The sequence below is a fragment of the Aulostomus chinensis genome, chromosome 9 (genome assembly GCF_037954235.1).
Source record: "Aulostomus chinensis isolate RoL2024-O1b breed Wild chromosome 9, RoL_Achi_v1.0, whole genome shotgun sequence".
Taxonomy (NCBI): Eukaryota; Metazoa; Chordata; class Actinopteri; order Syngnathiformes; family Aulostomidae; genus Aulostomus; species Aulostomus chinensis.
Genome location: NC_141328.1, coordinates 19,774,110 through 19,784,546, shown reverse-complemented (window position 1 = coordinate 19,784,546; position 10,437 = coordinate 19,774,110). Strand labels below are relative to the sequence as shown.

Here is a 10,437-nt window from a genome sequence, read left to right as displayed (position 1 = left end):
AGTCATCAGCAGCAACGGGGAGCCTTGGCAGCAACTATTACACATGAGCCCAATGTCATTTCACCTTAATGCACATGGACACGCACAAAGAGCCGAGGCCAAAAAGGCCTGACTGCAGCTTATGTAGAACTGATTACAGCCAGGAAAAAAACGAAACAACCAACTCTTGTTTCATTTAGAATTTATTTGATGTGATAAAGGCATACACTTAGCGTCAGATCAAACTTTCAAGAAGAAATGTACATTTTCCCTTTCTTGCCACCAGCGATCCCTTCTCTACAAAACATCAGATCCGAGTTTGAAAGAAACAATCCACAACGATTCCTCCCGCGGCCCCAAACTACAGGGGCTACCCAGAATAAGAGGGGTTGGTCAGAACATCAGAGAGGGAAAGCCTCTGATTTCCTTTGGACACTAGAAGCAACATAGACCAACAATTCCAGTGCTTCACTATTAACATCCCCTCCCCTCCCCTTTTTTTTTTCCTGCATGTTATCCACATTTGATCCCTTCAGAGTGAAGAGTCCTAAGTGCCTCCTGCTGTATGATTCAGACGAGGCCCGCGTTTCACACAAGCGTGTACACAATGTGGTTATCATTGAGTTACAAAAAAATGGCAGAAGTAAAATGAACCTCCCTAGATCAACGCGTGTGAAGTGGATTCCAAAAACACAGTAATACTCATGTTTGCAGGCCTGCACCTACAGTACAGTAGATTAAGAAACACTGCCTTTAAGTACTAAGATACGTGAGGGAAAACCTCTTTCTGAGCAGCTATGAAGAGGACGTGTCATTCATCTGTCTGTACAGCACTTTTGGAGAGCAGTAAGCAACTGAAAACCAAAATTTGACAGGACTTCTAAAGTAGAAAAAGAGATTCTGAACAGAGGACAGTGTTACTTTTTATGAACCAATCAAACAGTATCCTTAACTAACACTCTTCTTTGTATAGGGTTAGTTGAAAAAGTGTTTAAAAATTACCGAACATGCACTCACTTTAGTTCATATTATACAGTCGTATATACAAAGTGGATTAGAGGCTCGTAGCGGAGAGGATTGAGGCTTTTTTTTTTTCTTTTAATGGTTAATGAGACACAACATAAGTTGAAATAGAAACACTTCCTCTCCAGAAAAGTTCCTTCCACTGACTTGTAACCAAAGAGGAGATTCAGAGGCACATAAATCAGATTTTTAATTTAGAAGGTGGGCTCCACGTGGAATCATTCAATTGATTTCTCTCAGCTTGACTGAATGAATAAAACCTGAAGCAGAAGAACATATTTTCTATCGGGCTGCAATTTCATGAACTTCTGTGGGGGGGAAAATACAGCCTGTAATATAATTTGTGTATGCACACTAACGCAGAAATCCTGCACCTTCTGCTGCACCACTGTATTTACCAGAAAATGATTTGAGGCCATACTTGTCCCGGATGAGGTCTGCTGCACTGGGATGAATGAATCCCTTTTTTTTTTTAAAGAGAAATCGTTCTCTGTCTCAGCATAAAATATGTACTGTTGCAAGTGGTGTCAGGAAAAAGTAAAGGTAGAAGTGGGTATTGGTTGAGTGTGTAAGGCAGTGAAGGGAGTATGACAGTGAAAATAGGGTTTTGTCATTTACAGTATCTAAAGTACAACAGATCATTTGAAGTGGGGGAGGGGTTATCAGTCTTTTTCTTGTCACAGAGACCAGAAGATGTGTGGAATCTACACGCCAGCCTCGTGCTGAATGTGGTGAAGCCAGGCTTTACAGGCAGCGAGCAGTCCAGCCCAGACTGGTGCACAGCCAGAAAAAGCTACACTCCCAGCACAGTAAGCTCTACACGTCTGTGGATTGTAGTTTTGCGTGCAGGTCAGCACTGTGTGGGAAGAATAGCTTTTAATGCTGCCACATACAACCTTTTTTTTTACTCGAGTGTATTTAGACATCTACAGTGTGCAACTGGGCTCGTTGGAACAGTCATTATGGCTGTGGTTACTGTCCACGTCCCTCTTCCTCAGCTCTCTGCCCGCCTTTTGTTGCTGACCGCTGCCCCCGTGGCTATGGCCGTGGTGGGCCGGTGATGAAGCTCGCTTGCTGTGCCCCTGATTCTGGTGATGGCCGTGGTTACGCTCTTTGGTGCCGCTGAGAGACTCCACATCGCCTCCAAATCCAGCTCCTATCTTGGTGTCATCCAGGAGCTGGAAGTTGTTATTCTGGTTACTGTCAATGCTGTCGCTCTCCGGGACCACCTGAAGGTAGGCCCTGACGCGGTGGTGGCGGGCCCCAGCGTCATCGCTGAAGTCGATGACACGGCACTCGTAAGTGCCCTCGTCAGATGGTTTGACTCGAGAGAGGCGGAGTTTATGGGAGATGTTGCTTCCTACAACTTTCACAACCTGCCAAAAATAAAGAGGAGCAATAAGTAACACCGTGACTGAATAAGAGCACATAATACAAGAGTGTGTGACTTTTAATGCTCATAAAGAAAACAAAGTGACACAAATATTGGTTCCACGGCATAACCTCCTGAATGCTACTAACATTAGCCACCATAAGCTAATAGCTTCGAAACCTTGAAAAAGATGCAAAGGTTATCATGTCCCTATGTTTTTCTACATTTTACTTATTCAGTTTTCAATGGTTGGCGGGGAATATTTTAATATGGAAATTTATGCATGCGAAGTCAGAAAAGGGACAAAGTAAGGAACAATACCTTAAAAACATGTATATATTAGTTTATCCTAGCTTATACTGCGACACTTAGCCTGGTTCTGTCCAAAACTTCTGAATGCCTGTTGAATATCACATGTCAAGGTTACTAATTAATACTAATAATTTGCACCCTAAAGTGTTTCCTTCTTTATCACCTATATGGGACCATAATTTATAAAATAAACATCAAGTGCACAAAAATACTTTAGATTGTAAATTAAATTAAATTAAAAATGTGTCGTGTCTCTGCAAACACAAGACAATTCTGCACTTGCCACTCACTTCTTACTGAGCAATTTTAAGGTGATTAAATATATACATAAATCAAAATGTAAGGGTTCTTATGATAAATTTGTCTTGGCTGTGTTTAAAACAGATAAAGACAACATGAGCGCCACAGCAATATGACCCCATATGACCCCGCAACTCTGTCTGTAAGGTGGCCTGGTTACACTTCCTGTCAGCCAAGGGCTCCCTTCCTCGCTCAGACAAAGGCACTGTGTTACAACTTCTATTTGAGGCCTTTGAGAGGCCACGTCTTGGAGGTAAAAGCGGTGCAAGTTCACAGAGCAGCATAGCTGAGATGATGAGAGACTGGGGAGCTCAAGATGTGAAGCATCAAGGCAAAAATACTTTTTTTCAGCTGCCTCACTCCTCTGACGCCAGAAGACGTTGCAGTCTGTGTGTGTGTGTGTGTGTGTGTGTGTGTGTGTGTGTGTGTGTGTGTGTGTGTGTGTGTGTGTGTGCGCGCGCCACAGACAATTCCGACAAATACGTATAAGTAAAACTTTAACTTTTAAATATTTTTGGCCTTCCTTGTCACTCAGTGCATGTATTTGAGTGAAAACTACCATTTTTATATTCATGTTTTAAACACACAAAGAGCTGAGAGTGATTCTTTGCCCTTACAATGAATCAGCAACAGCTAGCTTTTCTTCAGCCTTAACATATGACATATACTCAAATAACCTCCTCAAACCTACTTAACTTACTTAACACAGGGATGTCCTTTTTTTCATTTTTTTGTAGTTAGAATCACCTCAGGTTCCCTTTACCAAACACGGAAAATAAGCTCTTACACGTTTTTCTAGATAAATCCTCACAAATTAAAAGCACAGTTCTGATTTTTGTTACTTCAACTATATTCTTAAGAGCAGATGCATGGGGTCAACATCTCTACAGCTATCATCACACTTATTTTTCAGCGTGATGAAGGTTTAATGTCCCGTTTGTTAGCAGCCAGGACACATACATGTTTCAGAATTCCCTAGCATGGTATTTAACAATCTATTTTTTTACTGAAGAAAAAAAACCCACTAAAATATCTTAAGCTTGTCTTAAACACAGCACGGCTTTTCAATCGTGGTAACTTGCGGGTTTTAGGACTCATTCCTGGGCTCTATAGTCCACTGCAACCTTTGTTTACCTGCACCTATAGAGGATTGAAACATTAAATAATAATAATTAAAGAAAAATACATCTTAGACCTTTTGCTTCTATTTGAAATGACTTACCTTTGCCTAAAAGTACATCAATTTTTTTTCACATACAGTAAATGACACCTAACATGACCTGAATGTTGCATCGGTTCACAAAGACAAAAGATTGGACATGTAAAACCTACATTTAAATAATCTGCTTCCATTATATCAGGGTTATTCATTAAGTGGCTATATTGCTTTTTTCAACTGAATTGGTTTGCAATTGTGAAGTTTGTGTGTGAGTCACTGGTGGAATTCGTTGCTCATTTTCTGATCGGTAAGTCAGCAGGGAGATTCAGTGAGAAAGATGAGTTTACATTGAGATAATGAGCACAAGCTCCCACATTTTCAGGTCTGCAGTTAATTAAAAGGAAACAGTCCAAATTTGGAGCTACTATGGGGCCACGCAGCCCTCCTCAGAAGGAAGCCTTGCCAGCTTGTTGTAAGAAAACAGTCCTCTCGGGCGAGAAAATAAATATCTCTCTGGAGACCCAAGGAAGTTCTGCTCACTCTCCAACCTGTCCCTGTTACTGTTTATTATTGGGCTTTGGTGTTGCAGTCATAAAGATGCAGCAGTAAATGAGAATCCAGGGATGATCCATGACTGGCTGTGCCTCTTAGAGGGTGGTACTTAACACATCCCAGCACCAGACATGCACGCTCTTTGGCGGTGATTACACAAAACCATCAAGGATGAAGTGACTGTGTTCATGTGTCGTCTGGAGTGTTCACTGCGGTGAGTGAAAACCCAAGCCTTGTGTTTAATATGGCTTAAGTACAACATCTGCAAATCATCCGGAACAAGATATTTAAATGTAATCAGAAGGGTTTTGTGCCTCGTTTAATCACATAAGAGCAAGGCAAACATTCTTAGCGGAGAGCTTCACAGCAGAATAACTCACACTTATCTTTGTCGCATCCTTTGGCATCTCATCTTCAGGAGCCACCTAGATAAAAATAAGTGGCAAGAGAGAATCTCATTATGCAGTTTGATCAGGGTTATAGATGTCAAATGGTTGCGTGTACACACTGGTGACATAATATGTGTTGCAAGCTTTTTTCATGGCATCAAGATTTTTATAACTTTGTGAGGAAAAAATATAAATAATCGAACTAATTGGCTAATGCAAGATGTCCACTCCAATACAGGTAAAGAAATACTCTGGAGGAAACTATTAATGATAGTTTCTGTGTCATGGCATCATGATTTGATTACCACAGGAGGAAAGCGTCTTAAAGGGGCACTCAACAACTTTTTAGGAAAATTATCTTATTCTTCATCCTCTAACCAAGGCCAGACAAGGAGACAGATAGCTATTCTTCTTACATTCTAGCATGGACCACCTGACTGCTTGTTAGCATAGCACAATGAATGGTAGTGTGCAGGAAGTGTTAGCATACCTTTGTCAAATGTCATCAAATAGATCAAGATAAGGGCCTTGGTTTCTCCAGGTGTCATCTCTCTCATCCTCTCTTACAAAGTCGGCAATATTTAGGCGCATCAGTTGCTCCTCTAACGGTCAACATATGTTTTCTTTCGTTAGCCAAAGTAACCATGGGGCTTTTGGGTCAAATCACTTTGCGTGGTAAGGACAGTAGTTCCCATTATGTGTTGGATTTTAAAGTTACAGTGCCTCGTGTTTTTACTTGATATTTCACAGTGAATGTTATGTACAGTCCTAGTTATATTGAGTAAAAACAACTCGGGAAACGAGTGAATTTGATGACTTTTAAAAGAGGTATGCTAACACTTCCCATCTACTACCATTCATTGTGCTAAGCTAACTAGCTGTCAGCTGGACTTTCTGGGTCTCATTTCCCTAATGCAGCACAGAGGAGAGAGGTATGTCTGGCGGTTAATTCACTCTGAATATAGGATATGATATTTGATTTTTCTGTCATGAACCTACCTCATTGGTTGTCCAGGGCTGTCTGTCTGTCCAGTCCAGATGGTTCCTGATGTACCACCACTGGATTTCCAGCGAATAGGAGGGTGTTCCAGCACCCCTGAAGGAGCAAGCCATCTCCACATCCTGCCCTCTGTGAGCAGTCATATCATGAGGTACCTCTGTGAACACAGCTGGACAGACAAAGAGAGAGACACCGTTAACACATAATAGTTAATCAAGAAAAATAATTTTCAAAGCACTAAAATCTTGATATGTATCCCTCCAACTTAATAGTAGGCTGGTTTGATTTCCCACTTAAAACGTTTTAACACAAAACGAGGGAGACTGAAACATTTGTTCAGAGAGCGCAGACCCACCTGTTTGTGTTTTGAGGTTTTGTTCAGGAAATAACACTTTGGCAAAAGCTACAAAAAATTTGCTTTAGCAGCAGCTGTTTAATCAGGGACCGACTGTGTGCAATGACACAATATTACTAGAGCTAAGACACTGAACAAATTAGTCACGAGGAAAGGTGAGAGTGATGAAAATGATGAGTGTGTGTTAATGCAGTTCACTGCAGTGTGTACATGCACTGACATGGGGGTCAGAAAACCATTTAAAAAAGAGAATAGCAACAAAATTATGATTCAGCTGTTTAATGATTGTAACAGGCTATGGGACGTGACTGTGAGGCGTAGATGCTCATCCTTGCTGCTCTGCAGTTCTGCTAAATGTGAGAATAAAAGTGGGTGGCCATAGTCCAGAGACAGATTTAGTCACGCTGTCTAATTCTTTTTAACTTTTGCTCATGCATCCCACATCTCTGCTCAAGAGACGTTTTACCAGTGACTGTTACCATATGTATCATGATTTATGAGACAAAGGAATTCTTTGATACAAGATATTTGTGTATATCTGTAAAGAAATACACAAACATCTTGGGAAATACACATTTTTAGTTTCTTTGCAGAGTGTTTGGTTCCCTCAAAGTAAAGAGTCGTAGTAGGTAAAATTCAAGAAGTCATTTCTGGGTTACGTAAACAAAACTGAGTTTGTTAGAGAGCAAATCTGAGAAGAAAGTTGATGGTCAAAGCCTTCACAGCTAGCTTTTCCTGACACAAATGTTTTTTTGTCGCTAAAATAAGCTAGGCTAAGCTAAGCTAAGCTAAGCTAAGCAGAGCAGCTGTAGACATTAGCCAAGAAAGATAGAGAGAAGATATTTGTGTTTCACAAAGCATTAAAAAAAAGGTCTGAAAGGACGTTTCACACCGTCACTGAAAACAATATTCAGGGACGAATGTTGCTGTGATCCCTGAAGACTGAACCCTCCACCAGAAAGACCTCCATGTCTGTATTTCAACTTATGAAAGCAACAGTTTAAGGTTTGTCAGTCACGAGAGTCTCAAAGCAGCATCTTAATCTACAGCTAAGGAGATGGTTTCTCACCAGCCGCCCTCACACGGAGCATATACCTGCAAAAACATTTATCAGTGTCTTCTTTTTTGCCACTGTTAAGTCGAGATATGTCAAGAGCTGAGCCTCAGACTTAAGTGACGGACGCAATCAGAGCTACTACACGTAATAATGATAAATGTGTGAAAAATGTGAAATGTTTTTGATCATTACTGTGCCACACAGCCAAGAGCTCCCGTTTCATTTTCTTAATGGGTGACGTTTTGAGCCAAAAGCTCTTCCTTGAACGTTGGGTATTAAGAAGATAAAATAGAAGCTCTTTGGCGTTTTGCTCAATTCTTCTTTTATTAACTCCTGGTCTCCTTGCAATGGGATCAGGATCAATCAGCTTTTATTAACAGGTTTACTCAGGTCTGAAAAACCTGTGTGTCCATGGATGTGTGCGGCGGGGTATTAGAAAGGCTCGAGTTAGATGGTTAATGTCAGTGACCACACTGATATATTTAAATTGGCTTTACAGCTCCAGGAGTATAGCAACTTTTTTAATCCCTAAACCTGGAAACTCACAAATGACATGTTCCAGTCATCCAGCTCTGTGGGGACAGAAAATCCTCCTGAATAATTCAAACTCCCTTTTACTTTTTAGAGGTTCCGACAACATGGCAGGCTGCGATCAACCTCAACAAACCACCGACACAAACACAGCATTCAAAGTAACGTTAGGACTCCTCTGTGGAGCTGGACTCATCAGTATATATCTGAAAACACGTTTTTGCTTCATGGCTGCCACGCATTTTATCTTCCATCCATCCAAGCAATCTTCAATCGCTTAGCAGTTGCAGCTCTAGCAGGGAACCCCAAACCTTCTTCTCCCTGGCTTCATCAGCAGAGCTCTGACTCGGGGATCCCAAGGTGTTCCCTGCAACAAGTATAGTCCCTCCACCTAAACCTGCTGTCTGCCCTGCAGCCTCCCCCGAGCCGGATGTGCCTGGAACACCTCCCTAGGGTGGTGCCCAGGTGGCATCCTGACTAGATGACCGAAACCACCTCAAATGGCTCTTTGTGACACAAAGGAGCAGCGTTTCTTCTCCGAGTCCCTCACCCACAGATGGTTGAACTCCTCACCTTATCCCTAAGGGAGGCACCAACCCCCCCCTGAGGAAAACCCATTTCGGCTGCTTGTATTTGAGATCTTGTTCTTTCGGTCATGACTCATAAATCATGACATTTCACGTAAAAAGAAAATACAGAAATAAGTCCAATCAGGGACATAATGGGTGGAGGGGGGTATGGAAAGAGAAAATAGTGAATGAATGAATTAACTCATTTGTAAATCATTAAAGAATAAATCCAATTTCCTCTGAGGTCAAATCAATAAATCCGTATTTATTTGTGGTGACATTAAATTTTCAATATTATTTTTTGTGCACAGTGAACAACGTTCCCTCTGAATTTACAAAGTCAGTTATTGGTTTATCTATTTCAGACTTCCAAAGTTTTAGTGGGCAGCATGGCTCAGAGGTGGAGTTGCCATCTAGCAAATGAAGGCTTGCTGGTTCAATTCTCAAAAATCTCCATGACCACATCAACATGTCCTTCAGCAAGATACTGAGCCCCTAATTAGTCCTGATGGGCTCCATCCCCCCTGCGCGACCCGTAATGGATAAGCGGTGTAGAAAATGGATGGATGGCAGTTTCAGTCCCCCATATATCACAACTTGTGTTCCTCTGAATTGAAGATCCCTGTTTTGAGCTAATCCTCGATCTTAGGAAAAGCCTCTGACCCAGTCAGTCAGAGTTAGTCAAATATATACATGAAGGTTTTCGTTTGGCTCTCCAGCCACTGGGGCTGTGTTATGGATCCGTCTACAGGAGCCTCAAGCCATACATCGCTCCTGTACATTGATCAAACCTACTTGTATTTTTCATTTGTGATACCCGAGACGTACCAGGTATCGATTTGACAGCCGGCACCAGCAACAATGCCCCCCCCCCCCGATAATATTCAAAGCTGAGACATGAAAACTGCTGTGTAAGAGGTAGAGACGCTGAAATTGCTCTCAGTAATAACAATCTTTGTTTTGTTTTTTCCCCAACTAAGCTGTGAAGCCCATCCAAACTGTTGGCCTTCTGCTATTTGGAGACCACAGCAAATATCAACAGTCAGAAATGACATGTTCTACCCAGCAGATAGCCTCTAATCTCTCGTGCCTTTCAGGAAAGATGTATTTGAATTTATGCGAGACTTTGACCACAACTAATTTAAACAGGAATCTTACACATGAACCCTTCGAATCTCTCTCTTTCCTCCGGTGTGACGATGATTCAAACTTGGGGGGCGATCTAGCGCTGTTTCTCTTAGTAATAGTCATCTCGAATCTACACACTTCCATTGTTGAGGCCATAAAAGGCTGCAGTGAGTTGGGTCTGCTCACCCTGCAGCATTATCATTATCTCCAAGATCAACAGTAGAAGGCTCTGAGGCCATTGCTGCAAATCAAGCTGCAGCACAGCAGCCAAGTCAGACTCCATGTCAAGACATTTAGCGTGAGGGGGAGTAAGAGGGGATGGACGGGGGAATTAATCTGAGAGAAAGAGTGTTGATGAGAACGAGAAAACGAGACTCTTTTATGTGTTTGCGCGATGAATAAATCACCACAACAGATTGAATTCCTGATTTGTTCTGTGTTTATGAGAATGAGGCTGTGTGTGTTAGTGAGAGACTAATATATCGCAAGAATAAAAAGAGGAATTAATATGAGACTGTGTGACAGAGAGAGCGGCGGAGGCAGAGGATGAGGAGGAAGGCGGAGGACAATGTGTGAGGTAGCAGATAGCTGTGGGCGGGGAAGCTGCAGGGACGCTGTTATCGTTTATTTCTTTGAGAAATGGGATGTGGTAATTACAGCTGTGATAAAGGGGGAGCAGGAGATGATTCTACATGGCTTAGACTAACCCCC

General features: G+C 41.9%; 1 protein-coding gene across 8 annotated transcripts in view; it reads right to left on the bottom strand.

Annotated features, from left to right (window-relative positions):
• Positions 1-1,839: 1,839 nt before the first annotated feature.
• Positions 1,840-10,437, bottom strand: part of vstm2la (V-set and transmembrane domain containing 2 like a) — a 39,644-nt gene continuing 31,046 nt past the window's right edge. For 2 of the 8 annotated variants that reach the window (XM_086214098.1, XM_086214104.1), the window contains exons 2-4: positions 6,086-6,255; positions 5,078-5,122; positions 1,840-2,378 (exon numbers count right to left, since the gene is read on the bottom strand). In XM_086214098.1, the coding sequence (XP_086070224.1) occupies positions 1,929-2,378; positions 5,078-5,122; positions 6,086-6,255 (665 nt within the window). In that variant the 3' untranslated portion in view covers positions 1,840-1,928. Of the gene's footprint in view, positions 2,379-5,077; positions 5,123-6,085; positions 6,256-6,441; positions 7,455-7,536; positions 7,669-8,044; positions 8,252-8,340; positions 8,815-9,393; positions 9,432-9,756; positions 9,961-10,437 lie in introns of those variants that run through there. The other 6 variants (XM_086214100.1, XM_086214099.1, XM_086214101.1 and 3 more) reach the window with 6 other exon arrangements.